A 23,812-nucleotide genomic window follows, 5' to 3' on the forward strand; every position below is an offset into this window, starting at 1 on the left:
CTGAGACGCTTTGAGTTTCCACTAGTTTTATATATAGATACACACACACACACGTACCTAACTTTAAGGAATATTGACAAGCAGCTGATCAAAACATTTGTCAAACTAAAATAAAGTCTAAATACAGCAACATGGTGATTCACCCTTATAAATATCCCCAAAAAATAATAAATAAATGACAAGACTAGAAATTCAATGCCCTGGTAGTTTTGGTATTAACAGGGGGGTCTTGCATAACGGCACCATTCAAAGCTTCTTTAGAAAAAACCTGAATCAAAACTTTGAATATGACATTTGAAACCTTTCTGCTGGTCGATCAGGAGGAAACCAGACGGAGGCCGAACCCAGCAGCTGTTGTGGAAAGTGGAGGTGGTAGTGGGCGGAGGCCAGTAGAACACAATGGGGTGGAAATAAATCGGGAGCGGATGATGAGATCAAGGCGGAGACCAATTAAAGGCTGAGGCGGCATCTGCCACAGCAGGGATGTTGGGATGAGCAAGGTTTCCAATAACCGCTGTTATATTACATCACGTCTCCATAATTGTAAGAATTGAAGAAGCTGTGATATCTATGCAGTGCTGATTCCTCATTGTTGTTCATTAAGGGCCTAAACAGTCGAATATCAAGCGATCAGGAGAGGAGCATGAATGCTGTATATGGCAGGAGGGAAGCTAGTAGCGTTAGCAGCAAAGGCTAACGGCTGTCATGGTATTGTGTCATTATCAAAATGTAGTTTTTGTGAGGAACATGAATACATAGTTTGAATGCGATGACATCACAGCAATACAAAAACAAAAGTAGAGAGGAAGTTATGACCTGTTTAACTTTCTAACACGAGCAGCTTCTATTCCCAAATAAACTCATTGCCGAGATCTTTTTCTATTTCTTTGTTTGATATGGAGAGATGACTTAAAAAAATGTTGAACTGCAATATTTCCACCAACAATAGTTGTGAAATAGAAATTTCATATTGTGACCTCCCAATGTCATTTGAAATGTGTAAATTAATCAAATGTTTATCCGACTAGCGAGGATGGCATGCAGCGTTTAATCCACTCGCACATCCATAATGCCAATGTTGGGTTTTATTGTATTCCATTATGTTGAAACTGGCAAAAGTTCATTAGTTGAAACATATTAGTGCAACAAGTACAATGAATCTAGGCTCTTTGTCTCTGGCTCCTTTTCGTCTTTTGATACCAGCAGTGGGAGCATTTATACAGCCGTGAAATATCTGCGATTATCACCCCGATGTGATTCCACTAATGACTGGTTCTGTTGACTGAGCTGGGTTCAAGAGACGGGGCCGGACCAGAAACGGAGGGGAGAGAGGCGAAATGAAAAAAAGGCCACAAATGGACAGACACCTGAGGGAATACACGAGGGGATGAGGGATAGCGAAGAAAACGTGGAGAGGAGAGGAAAGAAGATGGAAGTGGCAGGCAAGCAGAGGTGTGTGTGTGGGGGGGGGGGGGGGGGATACAACAATCATAAGCAATGTAGGAGAGAAAGAAAGAGAAGCTGACGCAGCGAAGGAGGGGAGGTGCTGAGCGACTTTAGATCAGAGTCGAGTGTCACGGCCTCATGAACACGCCCCTCAACACGGACCGCCATGTTCGCGTTTTATCACAGAAACATTTTTTATATACGCGTGTCTACTTATTGAACAGCCTGGAAACTCAGCTCCGTGTGTGTCCCTTCGACAGATGGCAATATTGCAATACATTGAACTCTGAAACCAAAGGGAAAAAAATCCACTCTCCAATCCTTTTCATATACTCCAGTGCCAACCCAACACCGATGAGAGGATCATAACTTATTGCTCAGCCGCATAATGACGCCATGCTCATGCCATTTCAGATGAACTGGTAAAGACGGAGCAGCTACACTAAATAGGCAGACACTGTTTCTCTGGAGTTGGAGAAGACCAAACCAGAGTTCTAAGGAGAGTCTCCTGGATGTGGGACCAGTCAGCTGCCAGCATGTTAACATTCACAGCTTGAAAGGCTAATGGTGTGTCTGCATTTGTCCTTGTGTGACATTTTCATATGTCAGAATCTGCATTTTATTACAATCGTAATATTGAGTTGTTGTTGTTGTTGTCAGACGATCCCGAGTTTTCCCCCCTGAATGTAAAAAGTACCAACATCGTGATGGATCGAAACCACAATGGCTCCATATTTCTTTTTGCTTTGCACAATGTTTATTACATTAATAAACTCCAAGCCCATGTTACTTCAGGGGAAGAGATGTACAGTGTGTGGGCCAGAGGACATTTTACATCTGAAAGAAAGTATTTCAGGCAGGCTCTCTCTCTCTGTGGGTTTATCAGCCAGCGGGGTCTTTGGCCTATCCTTGATCCAACCGAGACTCGGCGGGAACACAGTCACGTAGATCAGGGAGAACGTGAGCGTCACGACGAAGACAAACGGTGAAGTCCTCAGCACGAGTCGCAGGATATACAGATTTAGCAATTTCTCACCATCAGAACAGCCCGTCTCGTTCAGTTTCACTCTTCATTAATTAGATTAAGTGGGTGAGTTTTGAGATTGGCTGTAGCTGTGATGCATCAACGCAACAGTGAGAATGTACTGCGTTTTAATATTTACATAATGATAAAAAAAATCCCATTAAATTTACTTTAACATTTTTAGCCCACTTCCTTTTTGACGAAGGATTTGATTACTTTTGCATCAGTGTTTCATGAAGGATCATTCTTTTTGAACATGAGACCATATTGCCTCGGCAGCTGGACATCATACATTAATTAAGAAAACAATCCTTCAAGTGGGCCTTCTCATCTGTGTGAGCAAGGTCGAGTGAAAATTAAAACTGGTGATGATGAATGTGCTTCTACAATAATTTATTCTCCGCCTTCTAATTTGGGAAAGGGAATTTGTTGGAGCGCTCTCTTCAACTTTAACCCTCCTGTTACCTTAGGGTCAATTTGACCCCATTCGATGTTTAATGTCGGTGTTCTTTCGGGTCAATTTGACCCCAGGCTGTTTTTCACTGTGTCAAACATATAAGAAATATCAACTTTTTTTATATATTTCAAGGGCTATTTAGGTAGTCAACAAACAAACATAAAGTACCTCACACTTAAACTTGGAAAACAATATTAATTCTAATAATTTTCTGGAGGTTTTAATTGCTGGGGTCAAATTGACCCCAAGGGTAAAATGTGTCAGTAAATATAAAGGTAACAGGAGGGTTAAACATTGAATGGGTCAAATTGACCCTAAGGCAACAGGAGGGTTAAGCAGGTTGCTTAAAGACCCTGGACCCTGCCCCGCTGCACTCGACCAGACGGGGTTTAAGGGTTCCCGAAGACGATTGAGTCAGGCTTGAGTGTGTTCTCAGTAAAATTTTGAATACCAAGGAATTACCGCAATCGGCAGCAATCGGTTTTGGCGTTGTTGCCCCCCCCCCCCTCATGGTGAAAATCTGCCCATTCGCTATTATTAAGAAAACATCTGCTGTTTGCGATTTTGTTTCTCTTTTTTTTTTTACTTTCTTATTTTCACATATTTATCTTTTATTTTTGTAGCTTTTTTTTGACATTGTGAATAAATGCCTGTCTGGTTACTGCCTGCATGAAAACTGACGTACCTCACGCCACTTAAATATCTGTATTTTGTGTCTCTCGTGAACGACTCACGATGTAAATGGATAATACGGGTCTTCAATCACGCGGCGCCTGTTGGTTTTGAACATGACGCACGAACGCCCGCGGGGAGTCGTGGGACACGATACGTCCAACGGAGCTTGATGAAGAGACTCTGCATCCCATTGGTGGCATCATGGCACTTTATATCCAATCCCACCAGGACCTGGACTACATACACATTTAACGATGCCTTCCAAAACGACGTAAAACATTAAATCACGTCGGCGCCTCCATCTCGTTCGTGTCTGGTTCGAGCATGACGGAAACCCAAGTGAAAAGTAGACACGAGTCGCTCCTCATGCTGCGCTGTCTTTGTGTTCTCGTAGCCATCGTTGTCAAAGTAGACGCATGGAGGGCTCGCACAGAAGTGAGAGCGGCACGCCAGGGAATTTGTTCTGTGTGCAACGGCCTGAGATAAAAAAAATACAGTTAAACTTTTGGAGACTGCTGAAACGGTGTTATGCTGTGGGGGAACCAGACGCCGCCATGGGCCTGGACTGCGTTGCCAGCGTTGGTGTGGGGAGGGGGGGGGGGGGGAGTTAACGCACTAGTGGGGCAATCGCACCGGCACGCAGAAAAGTGCACAATTTATTTCCATTAAATTTTTTGATAAATTGTTGATTGCTGCTAAACTCCCAATATCAAGTCAAGCTTCATGTAATCTGTTGTTTTTCTTTTTATGTATAGTTGTCTTGTTTAAAAAAAGTAATTATAATAAATATATATATATATTTATTATAATTACTTTTTTTTAAACAAGACAACCGTCTTTTTATTTATTTATAATATATATATATTATTCCATGATTTATTTTTTTATCTCTAATTGTTTATTTGTTATATGCTTTATTTCAGAGCACATTAAGAAAGTGTACATTTCAATAAAAATAATAATGCACTGCATGATTTTAACCCCCGTTTTCTTTTCTGAAGTCTCACATTTTCAGGAGGAGTAAACGACGACCGAAACCTGAGGTACAAAACGGCGTCATGTTCCCATTCCTCCATCCTCATAGACAGCCAATCATTTCTCTTTCCAGTCATCGCATTCTTCATCGTCCATCACCACATTAGTGTAGTTTTTACTTTTGGGCCCAAAAAGATTGCGTAGATATGTAACATCATTTTGTAAAGAAATAAAAATGGCAACTTCCTGTCTAGCGGCAGAAGAAGTGCTTCTGACCAGAAGGCTGCCGGCCTGAATCCATAACTTTCCTCAAAATCCAGCCGTGTACCGAGATAACTTTAATTCAAAAGACACGACGTTGATGTCCTTTACCGGCGTTCTCACCTTCAGCTTGGCTCCAACACGAGATACAGGAATGAATAACGGTGCGGATCTTATTCAGAAAACTGCATGTGTTCGTCCAGCCTTGTTATTTGAAAACATGGCGTGACTGTCCTGCTCTCTATCGTTGTTGTTTTTTTTGTCGTGAGTTTTAAAGTAGTGAAAGAGAGGCTACATTTACTTGGCCATTATCTGATAATAGCCAATAACCGGAATTAAGTGAGGATGTTCACATGGCTTTCCCGTTGGAGCGTTCCATTAATTTACTCGTTTCATTGCTCCAGGGCAAAGCGCCGAATGCCTCTTGACGCCCTGATCAAATCATTCTGCAACGTCAGATGCCTCGCCGTGTTCTCCTCTGAAAACACATTTCTTCCATGATGTGTACAGTATCGGCCCGCTGTCCATTATTGTTACCTTCGCATTGAAAATGCGGAAGGTTATGTTTTGATCGCCATTTATTTATTTATTTGTATGCGTGTTACTCGCAAAACTCAAAAAGTATTAAACCGAATCGCATGGAATTTGGTGGCATGATTGGTTATTATCCGGGGACCATTTGATTAGATTTTGGGATCAATCGGGTCAAAGGTCATGAAAAGGTCAAAATCTTCTTTTTCAATTTCTATCCAATTGGCATGCAACTAATGCCAACATGTTCATAATTCAATGCCCAATCTCGTGATATGCGAAGGTATGCGCTCTACCGAGTGCCCGTTCTAGTTCTCCTATCAGATGATAGGAGGGGGGGGGGATATTTTTTGTGAAAAAGTGGCATTTAGATTTCTTTTATTTGCAGAATGTGTTAAAGTCTGGTTCATTGTTGAGAGAGGGTTCACGTTCCATTCAGTCGTGGATATAATCCACATGTCGTACTCTGATCATGCTGGTGGCATCTTCAGGTTCATCACATTGTGCTCATTGGATTGTCGTGTGCATGTAAACTGCCCTTTTCTCTCTTTGCGCAATGTGGACGAGAGATTTGTTTTGGGGGGGAGAAATAATAATAGTGACTCTGGTCTCCTTTGTGCTGTTGCAGCCATTGAATCTCCATCATGTGTCGGGCGGAGTGCAAAGCGGCTTCCCTCCCGCAGGGAGGTCAGAGTTCAGGAGGAGCCACAGGGCGGCGCTCCTGGGAATGGTTGTGATTCCCTTCCTTGATCAAGGACCCTTGAGCGGAGAACTTCCTGTCAAAGTGTACACTTCCAGGGTCGCGTGTATGACCACAAGCCCACACTGCGTCCAGCTGCGTGTGGCGTTGATAATTGAAGCACTTGGTCTTGTGCTCATGCCGTTCCCCGTGGGGATCCATGCACACGGGCCGGATTTAGCCATGCAGGCTAATTTTTGTCTATTCTTTGGTTAGTGTTCAGTGATTTTCTTTTTCTAAAGTTAAGACATCATGAATTCTTCATAAGTCAAGATTCGTGTCATCTGTGATTTCTCGGTGTCTCTCGTTCATTATTAATTATAGTTTCATAATTAGGATGTATTGTGTGTCGCCTGCTTCTGATATACATTTTAAATGCAAAGTAGGATGCTTCCAATCTTCCTGACACATTGTCTGGTCTTGGTTTGCCAAAGTAATTAAATTGACAAAAATCAATGAAATAATGTAAATTTAATTGGCCCCTCTTAAATAGAGTGCTCTGACTTCCTCTAACAGCCGACTAGTGAAGTGATGGTGAAGTGGGAATCTGATGGCGTTGACACCCGCAGCCTAAACTTCTCCTCTTATCTTCCTCTCCGCTTTACTCTTTTCTATCTCTCCATTTTACTCTTGTTTCTCCCTCTCTGTTTGACTCTTATCTTCCCCTCCATTTTTCTCTTGTTTCTCCCTCCGTTTTGCTCTCTTTTCTCCCTCTCCGTTTTACTCTTATCTTTACCTTCGCATTGAAAATGCGGAAGGTTATGTTTTGATCGCCGTGTATTTATTTGTATGCGTGTTATTCGCATAACTCAAAAAATATGAAACCGAATACCATTAAATTTGGTGGGATGATTGGTTATTATCCGGGGACCATTTGATTCGATTTTGGGATTGATCGGGTCAAAGGTCAAGGTCATGAAAAGGTTAAAATCTTCTTGTTACCATAGCACGGTCAATTTGTATACAATTGGCATGCAACTAATGCCAACATGTTCATAATTCAATGCCCAATCTTGTGATATGCGAAGGTATGCGCTCTACCGAGTGCCCATTCTAGTTTTGTTTTGCTCTCTTTTCAGTCTCTGTCTGTCCTTTAACCTCTGTCGTTCCTCCAGAACTCGGTCTCTCCCAGCCAGCCTCGTCTGACCGCGTCCGAATGATTTACAGACGACGCTGCGTCTCTTCTTCATCGGAGACATCGCTGCTGTCCCAGAAAATCTCTATTCTGATTTTTTTCTTTAGTTCTGTAGCTTTTTAAAATGTGGATGTTGTATGGCCCCGTCTGAAGCCCTGTTCCCCTCCTACAATACAGCGTGTCCTGGTTGTATCCGTTATTCTCACCGCCTGTATTCTAGTTCTCAACATAGCGGTTTCTTCAGATGACTCATCAGTTATTGCATCATGATGATTGTGGCTGTACATAAGAAATGTTTTCTGCTCTTAGTCATTACAACTTCTGAAAGAATTGGTAATATATTGGCATATATTACCTTCATAGCAAATACATATGTATCGTGTGTATGTGGCGGCCAATGAGTGACAAGAAATTGCCGTCCAGACGTGTCAACTTTTGGATCTAGTGCTGCTCGCTGCTTTCACTGGGGAAGAGTGGGCACCGCTGGGTTCTTTCGGTTGAATAATTTAATTTCAAAATCTAGGGCAAGAAAGATGAACAGAAGTATTATTTAATAACCGTAACACTAAGATGGAATTACTGTGACTACACAAAGTGTGTGTATACTTGTTGGACACGGCTTGAGTTTATGAAGCAGCACAGCGCTGCCCCTCCTATCTCGTCTGCATCTCGGTCCCGAGTGTCGGCGACATTATCTCACGTCTCATTGGCTTCCTCCACACGCTCCCACTGTCTTCCCATCTCGCCGTCTCTCTCATGTGGCACACACACACACACACACACACACACACACACACATCTCCTCTTGTTTACTTTCTCCACATTCGCACTCCAATTACGGTTTGTCGCTCTCACTTATCAATCATCTTTTATCTTTCCACTTTTTTTTTCCTCAAACACACACACACAAGTTCAATTATGCACTTTCTTCAGATTGTTGTATCTCTACCAATTTCTACTTCAGTAGTTGTTCGCTCTCTCTCTCTTTCTCTCTTTCTCCCTCTCAGATTTAAAAAAAACGGCTGCTGAGTCACTGATGACTTCACATGTTTTGACCCTTTTTCTGCTTTCCGAAGTGCGTAATGTTTACGCCGTTCACCACGCCCACTCCACTGCCCGGTCGGTTTAGCCGTCCTCAAGTTGAGTCGTCCCCAAACGGCTAGTTATGAGTCTGATATCTGTCCAGGGATTTATTGAACTGATGTGGCTTGCAGAGAGAAATGCCAACAAATCACTGTTGGTGTTTTTTAATTAAATAACGGGGGGTGGGGACTGTTTTACCCCTGGAATGAAAGCCTCTTTTTCATTTTAAAGGGAAGGTTTCTTATAGTAAACATACCTGCAAACTTGTCACTTTTCGGCGAAATTCGCCCTTTTGAAATCAAAATAGGTCATCTACGTGAAAAGTGTCGATCCGAAGAGTTTTTGTTTTGGGGTAGGGGGGGAGGGGTAAATTGGACGGCCGGCGTTTATGAGATTGGAGTGAGGCACGGAGAACATGCGATGTGGTGATCTTCGCAATAAAACATCTTTGATGGGATGCGTCGAAGGAACAGAATCATGGAACAGGCTCAAAGCTCAGCAAAGCACACAAGTATAAAGGAAGTTGGTTCATGAATGACTTCAACCATATTATATATAATGATAATGTAAAGTTGTTATTACTATTATTAGGGCCCGATCACTAAATTATTCAGAGGACCTTTTTTCTTAAAATGTTTGTTATTCTTATTTAGATTTGCGGTCAGAACAATCAAAAGACCGTAGTTATAAAAGCTTTGGGGTGTCATCAAACAACGTGGATGTGGTGTGGAGACAACAACAAAAAAGCCACCTGCACCCCCCCAGAAAAACATCACACTTTGTGTGCTTTCTTAAGTGTTAATAAAAGGTCGTCGCCACACGGCTTGACAGCGGTGCTCGTCACCGACCTCCGCCTCGTGTTCCGAAGGGGAAACGGATTCGTTCTCCGAGGCGTCCACGTGCTGCATGCGCTGGGAGCAGTTGAGCTCGTCAGCTCTTTGAGCCTCGTGGCAGGGAGATTGCGGCTTGTTTTCTCCCTCTTGAAAACTATTCCAGCTCGCTCAACGGTAAAACTGGAATAGAGTTTGTCTGAACGCTTTTCTCCTGACGCCGGCCTCGTCTTGACCCTCATTCAAACAACGCATGCTTGTTGCTTTTTCTTCTTCTAGCTATCTGCGTCATTCTTCCCTCTTGATTGTTCATCTGTACCATATGATTAGTAAGAGGCTGGCGAGCAGTTTGTGTGTCTTCATTTTGTGTGTGTGTGTGTTTGTGTTAATAGGAGGAGGTGGTTGCAGAGAACAGAAGGAACATGCGGACCAAACTGATGCCGAAGCTGACCCCTCACCAAGAAGAGGTGACAAGCAGACAGCAACACACACACAGTAACACACACACACAGTAACACACACACACACAGTAACACACACAGACGGTAACACACACAGATGGTAACACACACACAGTAACACACGCACAGACAGTAACACACACACAGACAGTAGCACACACACACACAGCAACACACACACACAGTCACACACACACACAGTAACACACACAGTAACACACACACAGTAACACACACACAGACAGTAACGCACAGACAGTAACGCGAACACACACAGTAACACGAACACACACAGTAACACGAACACACACAGTAACACGAACACACACAGTAACACACACAGTAACACACACAGACAGTAGCACACACACAGTAACACACACAGACAGTAGCACACAGACACTAACACACACACAGTAACACACATAGACAGTAACACAGAGATGGTAACACACACACACAGTAACACAGACAGTAACACACACATAGTAACACAGACAGTAGCACACAGACAGTAACACGAACACACACAGTAACACACACAGTAACACACACATAGTAACACAGACAGTAACACACACATGGAGTTTTTAAAAAAAGTCATTGGGGAAAAATGAAATCCCAAAAGTTTTGAAAAGTCATGTGTTATATTCTTATGTTTATTTACGGTTTGATTAAAAATAATGAACATTTATGTGCATATTTGTTTTAATCAAACTATTGTTTCTCATTCCTTTGTGTCATGGACACGTCAACATGTGTCTGAACCCTGGACTCTATTATTCAACTTGCTTTCTTAGTTGCTTAGACATCCGGTTGCTTTGTGAACTTTCTATAGTAAACAAATGTCCTCTGCGTTGGGAAAACTCTGCAAACACAACTCCACTAAGTTCAGGAGGTCAAAGTTGAACCATGAGTTTGTTTTTCATTTTTTATCAGAAGCTAATATTTGTCATGAAGCGTAGTTTTCGCTACACGATCTGTCACGGTGTCCCTCTGGTTGTACCGGAAGCCGCGTGCAGCTCGTTTCCACCGGACCAGCTGAGAGGCTAACCACAGTTTACCGTCGCCTGTGACCAGATCTCCTCTCCAGGTTACCATGACTCCCTGAGCAGCAACAGCCGCAGCAGGAAGGACGGAGCTCTGCAGAAGATCGGAGAATTCCTCCAGAGCTCCCCCACGCTGCTGGGCAGCAAAGGTCAGTGTGTCGGTGGGAGGAGCGTCACTGGGAGGTCCTCAGCGCTCACCTGGGTGTGAAGGTGAAGCGAGGCGTTTAAATATGATGACGCGACCACCAGAGGAGGGTGGAAGGTTTTAATTTGTTTTCATCAGCTGGTGACTCAAATGTGTCTTTATCGACAGCATGTTCACATATCATTCAGTCAATCGGGTATTATTAAATCTAATAAGATAAATACAAAAAAACACCATCCGTACAAGCGCAGTAAAATCTATTGTAATTTAATATTCTTTATTTATAGAGCAAAGATGATCAATTTAAAAGCAAATGTTAACTAAATAAGACAAACTTCAAGATAAAAACAATTGTATTCATATTTCAATCCCACAACCATTTAAATACAATGGAAGAAAGAATTTTAGTGAAATCAGAAAAAGCTCTCCACTCCCAATTTGATCATGATGTAAAAACATGACTTATTACTTGATTAATAAATATTGATTCATACTTCAGTTCCATTGCACTTGGTGACATGTTCCTTCATTCCCGTGAACATAAACTATATGGCTTATTGTCATGCTGCCACACACACTCCATATCAAAGGACCAAATGTGTCTTAATCTGGTGCCAAAACTGTTTCTCATTGTCCAGATTCACCATTTCTTTATGTTTTGAATAAAGTTTGTTGGCCAGCTTTTTGAGAAAATTCATCTTCAAAAGAATTAAACTAAATGTTTTTGTTTTTTAAAGACTTGCATCTTTATGGTCTTGGGTGCCACAGACTGGATTGGAAAGTCCGAAAATGTTGAGAGGACATTGTTGCATAGCTTTCCATAAGCGCCAAATAAACAGCATATTAATCTTATGAGGCTATTTCTATTATAATAAATGACTATGATGCCTTGATATGACGACTGCATCAGGTGTGTGTGTGTGTGTGTGGTCACTTTCTGTGTCTGACAAATATCAGCAACATAATTGATGATGATGCACATTAAGAATTGCATATGTTGCACAGAAAAGAGAAATCCACAGAGCTGAGGAGAAGCAGCCTATGAGTCACATTACACAATGTCTTTGTGGGTCTTTTCATAACAATTGTGCCCACACAGACACACAGACAGACACACAGACAGACACACACAGACACGCGTGCATCAAAGCTGCCTCTAATGCAATGTGCCGCATTGTATTATTTCACCTTCAGTCCGTTGCTGATAGCGTCCAGGAGGCAATCTCAGGGCCCAGATGGGTTTTTGGAAATATTCTAAATGTCACAGTTGAAACCCTGTGTGCAGAAAACACAACGGAGGACACAAACAAAGACACACAAGGACACACGTTGTGTGGAGTAACTCGGCGCCAGTTGGACACGGTCACCGGGCCAGGGCAGCCGAGTGTGGGCCGCTAATGGAGCGTCTTGGAATGAAGCCGTCGTCTCTGAGCTCGACCCTCGGGGAACACTTCCACTCGGTCAATTAATTGTCGCCCTGGGGTTCCGGCACAAGTGTGCTGTCATCTGATCCTCCCTCCCCCATCACTTTTACTCCAACTCTTTTTCCCCACCTCCCTCTGTCCCCTGCAGACTTTACCCGATTGGTCCCTGCTCACTAAAATGAAGAATAAAACTGCATATAATAACTAGTCTTCACATTGCCACATATCCTGCTCGACTTGTCTGATCGGACAGTCGGTGACGGTCGTTAAAACTATTCACCGTCACACAAACGCATGTCGAGCACATTCAATGACATTCAATGACGTTAAATGGTTCACCATCAGGAAATAATGGAGTCGCTAAAGAAATATCGATCTTAATCCGTCTAAACAACCTCTTCGGCGTGTTCCTCTTGTCTTCAATTGTCTCTGCAGCCAAGAAGATGATTAGTCTGGTGAGCCGGCGGATTGATGGCGACTCGGCCGCCTCCTCTTCCTCACTCAGTCTGACAGCGAAGACGAACAGGAATAAACTCTCCAGGCCTGTAATCTCCTCCCCCATGGACATGCCCTCCCACCCAGTGAGTGTCATTTAACAGCCATCGTAGTACACACACACACGCACACACACACACACACAGTCAGAGTATGGTATTTTAGTCCCATTTGATACTTTTAGGACATATACTTCCAAATATTGTAACAAGTCGGTGTACAATTAATGAGAAATCATCCTGACTTGTTTTACTCTCTATGAAATCAGTTGTGACTGAACTGTAAGACTCATCATTGTTGAGGCCCTTCTTTAATAACATTAATAACATGTCTTTGGCTGGAATCACAAGCTTTTTATCCAACTTGTTTAACAATGTGTTCTTTTGTTGCCGTAGATCATCAGCCGAGCGCCAGAGGAGAAAGCGAGTGACCACCAGATCATTAAGAGGCGTCTCCGCTCCAGGCTGGTCAAATAATGAGCTCCACTGTAGACCATTGGAGTTTTGTTGGTAAACACTATCTTAAATAAATGAAGGAGGCGTCTCGCTGCTTATGAGCCTTTTCTGTCACGCTGTCTTCAGTTAGAACTCGATTGTCTTATTTAGTCTAAAAACCTATTTTATGAGTCATATACTATCATTTCAGAATATAGCAAAAGACTAATATACAGCTGGTGATGTGGAGAGACGTCATATAAAGGAATTGTTTGATATTATTCTGTGGGCTAGATCCAGGAGGCATTTAGCCGAGTTCAGCATAAAACCCTCTAGAGCTCACCAACATGTTGTGTTGTTCAATCTGTCCACAAACAGAAACACAACAGTTTCTACTGTTTTATAGAGCACAGACACGAGGGGTCAAACCCCCGACATGTCGAAGCTTCTCAATACTGCCAAATAATTCAAGCAACCTTTGGATGGGAGGAAAGTATGTTTGTCCACATTCACCATCAAATGAATCAAGATAGTCCATCAGATGGAGATAAGCTCCACTTTATAGACACGCTATGATTATTTCTTTCTTTCTTGTTATGTGCAATGTTTAGTGTTTGTTTATTTGATGCGAGTAAGCGACAACAGTTCCAGATGTGTCATTAGTCAAACCTTTGTGAGCTTTTGAGTGTTTTCGATTTATTTTGAACCACCAACTTACTCATTGATTTTCTGAAAGTGATCAACAAAGATATGAATAGAGCATAAAAAATGTCTTAGAATGTTCTCAGCGGCTTTTTAATTTTCTGGTTGATGTTCAACGTCTCTGCCGTTTACTTTGTGAACATCTACTTCACTAAAGTCCTTGTGCACTTTATCGCTCCCTCGAACAAACTCCAAGGCTTCTGCCTCTGATCTGTCCATCATTATATTCTGTTCTTTTCTTCAGGAACATGTTGACCTGCCTCAGTTTAAAAAAGAAAGAAAGATTCTGTATTTAATTCAACTTTTCTGAAATTGTGCACTTTTCTTATTCCATACTTGTCATAACATCATCTTTTTCTAAATTTTTATACCTTTTTGTTCTATAGGTCTTATCTGTAATTTCTCAAATAAAAATACAAAAAAAATGTCTGTCATGTTTTAAGACCAAATATCTTGGAGGATATACAAAAAATATTCTTCAAAGTATAACTTATCTTTAACTAGCATTAAATTAGAAACGTACTATTGTCATTTTATTCTGTTCTGATCTTTTATTCCATAACTATCCTAATAATTGATCATCCAAATAGGTAGCAGTTATATTGTATATTTTCATTTAGTTTCCTCTACTTCCTGTGGAGAAGTGGGAAAAGCTGCCGCTGAGCGAGACCCCCGGTTGGCTCGTGTTGGCGGTGGACGGCTGCTGAGCTGCGTGGGCACAAATAAAGAAAATATATATTTCAGTGAAGTATTGAAAAAGTTGGAGGAAAAACCTTTAAACCGAGAAAGAAGTGACCAGAGAGGCCCCAACCTGGACGACGGGAGACGACATCACATTTAATAAAGATCGTTTCAGACAGTGGAGCTCAACTCGGAGGATTCATGTGAAGTCTGGATGGTTTTAAACCAGATGTTTCATCACTAAGCTTCCGTAGTTCTGACTTCAAACTAGGGATTTACTAAATTAAGTTATGCTCTACAGTCGTGTCACTGGTTTGATTTAGTAAGCGATGTGGGTGTGTGAGCAGGAATAACTCAGTCCAAGACGTTTTGGGTTTTACTCATAACTTTATTTCAACTCTACTTCCAACTACCGCCAAGTTCCCTACTCTTCTTCTCTCCTCTACCCTCACACCTGCAGGCGCCCGAACAGCGCTGACTAGTGGTCATAACTCATACATGTAATTAAGTTTACGTCATACAATTTACTCTTACAATATCAACATTAGATTTTAATATTTTCCCCTGTAGCCAGATATTCGTGACATCATCGTGCATGAAACTTGGGGGCGTTGCCCTCAAAGCTGTGGATCGACAGCTCTCAGCAGCATGCATGGGATTTAATTACAATTATAATATATTTACCTTTGCATTGAAAATGCGAAAGTTATGTTTTGATTGCCATTTATTTATTTGTATGCGTGTTACTCGCATAACACAAAGTATTAAACCAAATCGCATGCAATTTGGTCGGATGATTGGTTATTATCCAGGGACCATTTGATTCGATTTTGGGATCGATCGGGTCAAAGGTCAAGGTCATGAAACACATGAAATTTGGTGGGATGATTGGTTATTATCCGGGGACCATTTGATTAGATTTTGGGATCGATCGGGTCAAGGTCATGAAAAGGTCAAAATCTTCTTTTTACCATAGCACGGTAAATTTTTATCCAATTGGCATGCAACTAATGCCAAAATGTTCATAATTCAATGCCCAATCTTGTGATATGCGAAGGAATGCGCTCTACCGAGTGCCCGTTCTAGTTGAATATGTTTCTCACTTTTTACCTCATGGTCCTAAATAAGCCACTAAAACTACCTGTGAAAAGACTATAAATATATACCTCTGTCAAGGTTTGAGACACTCAACTGACACTCCTCCTGAGTCTGATGTGGGGCTCGTTTAAAGGTCTGCTGAGCTCGTCTTGAACTCGAGGTGAAAGAGAGGCCCGGAGAGAGGAACTAGAATTCCAGCTGAGTTGCCGTAAGCTTTACGCAGCGATAACAATCCGCCAGCTTGAGTTAGTCTCAAAAGGATGCTATTGAACATCCTGGGGCCTCCCAGTCAGTTTCTAATTGTTTGGCATTCTCAAAGTATAAAATATCCTAAACAAGGTCATAGTGCAGTCAGTTGTAAAAAGGTAAAAGAATATTGTATTAAAAAATGTCATAGGGGCCATGAAAACATAACACTATTATAGGATAGTATATCATGAAGGTTATATAATAAACTACCATGAAGAAATATAAAATGTTCATTAAATTCGTTAAAAGGTGTCTGACTGGGCAGAATGGAAGTCATGAAGCTGAGACGTCAGGCATCGTCCGCATTATGGAGGAGGACATATTTCCATGTGGATCTGTGAGTATTAAGGTATGAACATGTGGGTTTTTTTCACGCAGCAGAGGAAAAGAAAGAAAGAGAGAGAGGGAGCAAATGGGAATACAAATAAAATGCGGAGAGTTGACAAAACAAAGTGTGAGACGTGAGGATGAAGGAGGTTAAAGATGGCTGCAAACGTTCAAATGTGGACACATCCGTCTGCAAAGGAATATCTGTTCTATTTCTTTCTTTACTTCCGCGGAGAGAGAGAGAGAGTCACGTATTTGTCAAAATGATGGAGAGGCTGCCATGATGCAATCTTAGTAATCACTTCCCACACAGCTGGGCTCTTTGTGCCGTGTGCAACAGGAAGGTGCTCGTGGAGCTCAGTGTGCACGTCACTCACAGCGCTGGAGGTCATCACTCAGGATTCGGAGTCATAATTAAGTAAAAAATCAATAAATTTGTGGTGCACCGGGGTTGCCTGTATATTCTTGGAGGTGAGTTACTTTCCCACAGTTTATAATGTTTACGTTTATGCTGTGGTCAATCATGTCCCACGCGGACACATGACTCTGTGACTCTTATTAAATCATCACCAGGAGACAGAGCGCAACATAATCAAGTAATAAATAGAGCAACGTTGCAAACTGATTAATATATTAGATATAATGTTAAGCCACACCCACTAAAAGAGTTAAAATATTAAAAACACTTATCAGGGTCAGAGTTATGGCTATGTGTTATATAACTGCAGTCAGAGGCCCAGGTTTTGTTTGGGAGGATTTTAGGAGGATAGATAACAACAACAACAACATTCTAGGATTATCTCATTTCCCCTCAAGTATAGGGTCATCTGCAAAAACTCAGATTTCAATTTCAGTTCATCTACTTTATATATGATTCATAAAAATGCCCGATTCTGTTTTCCATTCCCTCCGTCAGGAACCAAGAGGGAAGTGGTGGCTGGTTACCGGAGCACTGAGAGCGCGGGGCACAACATATGTGACTGCAACATCATCACCTGTGCACGCGGATGAGTCAAATGTTCCATTATGAAAGGTTTAAATCACATTCATGTGTTTTAGATTCGTGGCGTCAAACTCATGTTCACCGTGGGCCACATCAGCATCATGGCTGCCCTCTTAAAGGGCCGGAAACACTTTATAAACTCCTCGAACATATTGTTAAATAACTCTTTGCATTTGATTGTTGTTTATTTCAGTGTAGAAATATTGTACATAAGAAAATGTCTCTAATATTACAACATAATATCAACCTTCAAAATAAAAGCACGGGATATTTTTCTTCAATTTCTTTCAGAAAAGGTGATCACGTGTCTTTAAAGTCGCCAGGGGCCACATAAAACAATGCGGCGGGCCGGATTGGGCCTGCGGGCCTTGTGTTTGACACCTGTGTTTTAGACCCTCGGCTCCTTTCCTCTTGATAAGCGAGACGATTAAATTCAGGACATAACTTAAAGGACGTCCCGTCTTACAAACTTTAAGGTCTTCGAAGTGCTTCCCATTCTCTTTCTGCAGGTGTGCGTCACCGCCACACGTTGAGGGGAAGAAAGCAGGCGGATTATTTGGATAGAAGAAAGATACCAGGAGCAATGCACTGCAATGTTTTAAAAAAATGCAGAAGTAATTTGGATTTAATTTGAATTTACTATATGAGCATCTTTATCACACACACACTTCTGTCTCACGGGGTGTTATTGGAACCCCGACAGTGTCGGTTATTTTAATTAAGTGATGGGATAAGAACGTGGAGTCCATTTAACGAGAAGGAAGTCGCTCTCCATCTGCATGTCATCTAATCGGAGCTTCCTCGTCCTCCCAATCTCCTGTTTAGCACTTTTGCATTGTAAACATGAATATATGTTGTGACAAGTGTGTAGCCGTCACCAGTAGGTTGCCTGTACACACTCACAGCAAGGGTGTATTAAAAGATGCCGAGAAACAGCCAAAGCTCCCATCTGGACCAAATTGCCCCAAAACCTCAACGACCTTCACATACCGTTCACCTTCACACGGGGACGTTAAACCCCCGGTGAAGGGAAACTGGATTCAGGAACAGGATGAAGCCGGTAAAACACACGATGAAAGTAGCTTTAAAAAGAGCCCGGAGGTGTTCACATAAATAATAGGCTATACCAGTACAGCTTCCCACCCATTAACAATAAGATAATACAAAACATTTGTTTCTGGAGGTCAGAAACAAACTATCACTGCAAATATATATATATATATTTCATACGATATAAAATGCATTATTTATAGTATTATATATATACATACACACATATATATATATATGTATACATATATTTAATATTTAAATAATTCATATTATTAATTAATAAATATTATTACACATGTATATATATAAATATATATATAGTATTATACATATAAATATGTTTATATACATATAAATATATATATATATATATTTATATATCGCGGAGTACGACTGGTTCTGGGATACAGAGCGCAGACTCCAGGGGAAAGAAGCCCGATGCAGAAGATTTCTCAGCAGCAATTAGAGAAGCTTTCATCGGCCTCGCCGACGTGTTCCCGCATTCTCTATCTAGAGATGCTGATTGTGAGACGCGTCCGTAACACACAGCTGGAGAGACTTCCATCTCTTTAGGCGTCTCAGTGCGGCTCTTTGGCACCGACGTTCTCTCTCAGTTATTCCAATGAAGCCCCCTTCACTGGAAGTCTTGGAGCGTCCTTTGTTGTTCTCTTCTATTCAAGGAGTGAGATCTCCTCCATTCAAGTAGCAACCCTTCACAGTTTATGCATTATTTATACTCTCAGATGGTGAAATTGGCGTTAAAAGGCTGAATTTGGGGCGGCGTTGAATCCGGGTCCAGATGGTTCCGCCTCCTCCACCATGTGTGAATGGGTGTGAGAGAGTATCGCCTGTGAAATCTGTGACTATACAGACAAACCAGCAACATTAAAATGGTTTATTGATGAACTATCATCAAGTGAATGTGTGCGTAAGAACAATTATTAACATATTTACAATCCATGAGCGCTGACATACAACCGGGCCACACTAAATTGTCTTATTGATAAAGTGTGTGTGTGTGTGTCATGATTCAATCTTTCAAATCTGTAACGGCAGGGCATGTATTTAGTTCATCAGTGTGTGTGTGTGTGTGTGTATTGTTTACTTGCACAGTAAGGGGTGACCGTACAAAGTTTGTCTTCACGTGTAATACTGAGAACCTTGGTTAGCGTGGTAATAGAGAGTGCAGTTTAATACCGCAGCTATTTTGTTAGACATAGAACAGACGGGTAATTGTTTATCTGAGTGCAGCGGAACAAAAGCTTTTAACCCTCCTGTTACCTTAGGGTCAATTTGATCCCATTCAATGTTTAATGTCGGTGTTCTTTCGGGTCAATTTGACCCCAGGCTGTTTTTCACTGTCAAACATATAAGAAATATCAACTTTTTTATATATTTAAAGGGCTATTTAGGTAGTCAACAAACAAACATAAAGTACCTCACATTTAAACTTGGAAAACAATATTAATTCTAAATTTTCTGGAGGTATTAATTGCTGGGGTCAAATTGACCCCAAGGGTAAAATATGTCAGTAAATATAAAGGTAACAGGAGGGTGAAACATTGAATGGGGTCAAATTGACCCTAAAGTAACAGGAGGGTTAATAGAGAAGTCGATCAATAACTACGATCAACATTACAGTTAACTCAGGACGGGCCAGTCACATGAAGACAGGATCATGTTTCTTGTGAACATGTCATCCTATTCGCCCTCTTTGGGGGCCATTGCCCTGTCATCCAGCCTTGATGCTGCTCCCCCTGACCACAGGATCAGGAACACACAGGACCCCTAAACGGATCCCAGGGGGGCTCCCGGTGAACACCTCTGATGTTGTTGGTGGATTTAAGTGATTTTGTTGGATTCAATTCAATTCAGTTTATTTTATACAGCCGAATATCACACCTCAAAGGGTTTTACAATCTGTACACATATGACATCCCTGACTTTTGACCTCATATCGGATCAGGAAAAACTCCCAAAAAATAGAAGAAAACTAATTTCACAGGGAAAAAAGGGAAAAAACCTTCAGGAGAGCAACAGAGGAGGATCCCTCTCCAGGATGGACAGAAAAATAGATGTCATATGACCAGAAGGAGTCATTACAGAGTTACATAAACACATTCAATGAACATGATAGAATGTATGAATCCAGACCTCCACAATCTATGAGTCAGATGGAGGTAGAGAGGAGGGGGGCATCAGCATTTTGTGAGTCTGAAATGTCTTAAAATGTAAAACACTTCAAATGTATTCATTTGATTATCCATTTTCATGGCAACTACCTCGGAGTGATGCGTCACCCTCTGTTCCCTTTCCTTCCTTCCTGCTGTGAATCTCCGTCCGTTTGAGTTAATCAGCGCGACACGCCGTCTCCTCAAGGTCGGTCCTGAATCTGATGTGAACTCCACGTCGTCCAAGTCCTCAGAATTCCATCGACTTCAGCACTTAAAGGGCAGAAGTCAAAGAGAAGCGCCTCCGTCACATTGCATCTTCCTCCTGGCTTCATTTAGCTCTCCCGACCCCCACACACACTCTCTCTCACTCTCTCTCTCTCTCCTCTCTTAGTGCTCTTCCCCAAAAAGCCTCCGCATCACTCCATCCAATATTCACCAGCAGTGCTCCAATGTCAGCAGAAAGGTGTGTGTGTGTGTGTGTGTGTGTGTGTTCTGAGCTCGTTCCTGCACCTTTTTCTGGCCTTTCCAGAAAATCACGTTACAGTTTTGTCACGTGCTTACACAAAAATATGAAGGTGCCATCTGGAACCAAAAATGGTTCTTCAGAGTGATGCCAGAGAAGAACCATTTTCGGTTCTACAAAGAACCTTTCAAACCACGGTTCTTCGAAGAACCATTTCCTTAAATAGTTCTTCAAATAACCTATAATGGTGTCTCAAAGAACCAAAATAAGGTTCCTTAAGGCATCATTTCTGGTTCCACAAAGAACCTTTCAAACCAGGGTTCTTTAAAGAACCATTTCCTTAACCCTCCTGTTGCCTTAGGGCAGGGGTGGGCAAACTTTTTGACCTGCGGGCCACTATCGGTTCTAAAATCTGACAGAGGGGCCGGGCCAGGAGCATTTGGACACGCAATGTAATTTATTAAACCTGGAGATTGCGTCTGTTTTTTATACATTTCAATTGAAGGTGCAAAGTTAAAGAAATCAACATTTACTGGAAAAAGATCAATGGAATCACTTTCAACATTCAAAACATATTATTACCCAATGAAATAATCAAGCTCAATAATTTCTAATTGTTTTAAACCCCGCAAAATAATGGACGGATTGTCTCAGCTCTCTAATAATGAGGCACAATTGTCCTCAAGTACAAGTGGAAAGAGAAAATATGGCCCTAAAGCTGAAAATTGAAGTTAGATTAAAAAAAATTCTTCATATCTCTTCTGAAAACACACCTTTAATCATGTGGACAAACTGTTTTGGTGTTTGAAATTGGTTTACCAAAGGTCATAGGTCCACAAAAGCAGTGAAATATCTGAATTCAATGCTAAATGCATGTAAATAAATGTGGAAAACTACATTTTGTATTATCGTTTGAGTAAAAATGATGTGGTCCGTCACACATTAACCAAAATGATAAAGATGTGACTGAGAAATTACTTCATATTGCAGATAAAGCTTCATGCGGTGTGTGCAGGCACGTGCACAGACATTTTGGGGGGCAGGTGCTCAAACCTAAAAAAAAGGGCACCCATTGCCAAAATAAAAATTCTGACAAAGTTGAAGCATAACACCAATGATGCTGTCCTCGACCTGCGTTTCCTCTGGGCAGGATTAGACCGCTAACTTACATTTTCTTTATGAATAAAGATGAATTATTATATAGCAACAGTACAAGCATTCTGATTGGATAATGGGTTGTCATGCCAGCCACGTATTGCCCTCCTCGCCGGTCTGATACAGATCCGTATTGCCCTCTGACCTCATTTTCAAAATGAGCGATATTGATCGTCATCAACAGCCAAGAAGAAATTCAGAAGCAGCGAAAATGTGTTATTGAAAGTGATGAAGAGGAGAAACTATAGTTTGGCTGATGGTTGTTACTTTACTGTAAATTAAAACTATTTTAGCTGAGCTGTGTTGTTCGTTTTCTATAAGATTGATCGTTGTAAGACTGGAACAGACAAAACAAAGAGATAACACATAAAACAATGATGCACAAGGATAGCATGACACCGAGAGCTAGCATAGTTTAGCTCCTATTTTCTGGCTGTGAATTCTCGTGACATTTATAAACATACTTTCAAATATGTCTAAACAGCATTTATACAACACAAAAAAAGATTCTCTCTCTCTCTCACTCAAACATGACATCAGTAAACAGCTGCAAGGCTTTGAAATCATGGATTTCTGAGTTTTTGTTTGTTTATTTTTTTAGGAAACCTCGACCAGTTGTGACGTCATGTTTTCAGCAGCGCTAATGTTGTGGTTGATTTATCACAAAACAACGTCAGGGGACAAACAGCGTCATGACCTGTGTGTGTCTGGTGCTGCAGGTCAGAGGAGAAGGACGTGCACCAGTTTGGCGCCGCGGAGCATGTCGGGGAGAAATTCTCACAAGAACTCAAATAAATGCCCCGTCGGATATCAAATCACATTTGGGGGGAGTTTATGACAGAGAGAGTAACTTTTATTCTGAAATACTGATGAATGAAAAAAAAGTGTCTCCAACAAAAAGGGCACTTTTCTCATCCAGGGCAAAAGGGCTGGTGCTTGAGCTCTATCTGTGCACGTGCCTGCATATATATATATGTATATAATAATAAATGCATACATATATATGTATATATTTGCATACATATATACTGTATATGTATATATATATGCATACATATATACACATATATGTATATATATACATATATATATATATACACTCCTGGGAACTGATAGAACATAGTGTATTTTAACTTCTTATTTTTTGTGATTTCCTACTTATTTAGAGTTAAATAAACATTTTACAATTGAAACATTATTTTGACTTTAAATTGTAGAGCATGTGGACCACAGGACTGTTTTCGTGTGAGTGTTTAGTGTGTTTAGTAAAAAATAATCCAATAATACATTCAATTTAAAAACCAAATGACTGATATGCTTACCTCCGATTATCAGCCATCCCGCCTGATGCTGTTGGAGTGTGTTGGTGAACGCCCGCTGTGTGGGAGAAACTACCCGCCGCTACTGCCACCAGGGTTAACAGTAAAAACACTGGACTGTTTGAGAGGTCTCAATATCAAAAGAAGATGGAAACAAGTTCAGGACATCTCCAACCTCTTCTGGAAGCTCTGGCTGACTAGGAAGAGTCCTCAAGACCTTTCTGGAAGGACTGGTGCGATCTGCACATGTGCAAACTAAGTCTATCACGCTGGGCAGAGCAGTGAGCAAACGTCTTCTATAAGAAGCGGACACATACGCAACTTCCTATCCTTGGGTTTTGGGCTTGTGAGCGCCGCGGAGCATGTCGGGCGATATTCTCACAAGAACTCAAATAAATTCCCCGTCAGATATCAAAACACATTT

The 23,812-nt window shown here is 41.4% G+C and overlaps 1 protein-coding gene across 2 annotated transcripts in view; it reads left to right on the top strand.

Annotated features, from left to right (window-relative positions):
- Positions 1 to 14,295, top strand: part of kif20ba (kinesin family member 20Ba) — a 40,395-nt gene extending 26,100 nt beyond the window's left edge. The window contains exons 31-35 of one of the 2 annotated variants that reach the window (XM_056435175.1): positions 4,604 to 4,645; positions 9,549 to 9,623; positions 10,698 to 10,815; positions 12,671 to 12,816; positions 13,126 to 14,295. In XM_056435175.1, coding sequence (XP_056291150.1) covers positions 4,604 to 4,645; positions 9,549 to 9,623; positions 10,698 to 10,815; positions 12,671 to 12,816; positions 13,126 to 13,206 — 462 coding nt within the window. In that variant the 3' untranslated portion in view covers positions 13,207 to 14,295. The remainder of the gene's footprint in view (positions 1 to 4,603; positions 4,646 to 9,548; positions 9,624 to 10,697; positions 10,816 to 12,670; positions 12,817 to 13,125) is intronic. The other variant, XM_056435174.1, reaches the window with a different exon arrangement.
- The last annotated feature ends 9,517 nt before the right edge of the window (positions 14,296 to 23,812 follow it).

The sequence above is a fragment of the Pseudoliparis swirei genome, chromosome 17, assembly GCF_029220125.1.
Source record: "Pseudoliparis swirei isolate HS2019 ecotype Mariana Trench chromosome 17, NWPU_hadal_v1, whole genome shotgun sequence".
NCBI classification, from domain to species: Eukaryota; Metazoa; Chordata; class Actinopteri; order Perciformes; family Liparidae; genus Pseudoliparis; species Pseudoliparis swirei.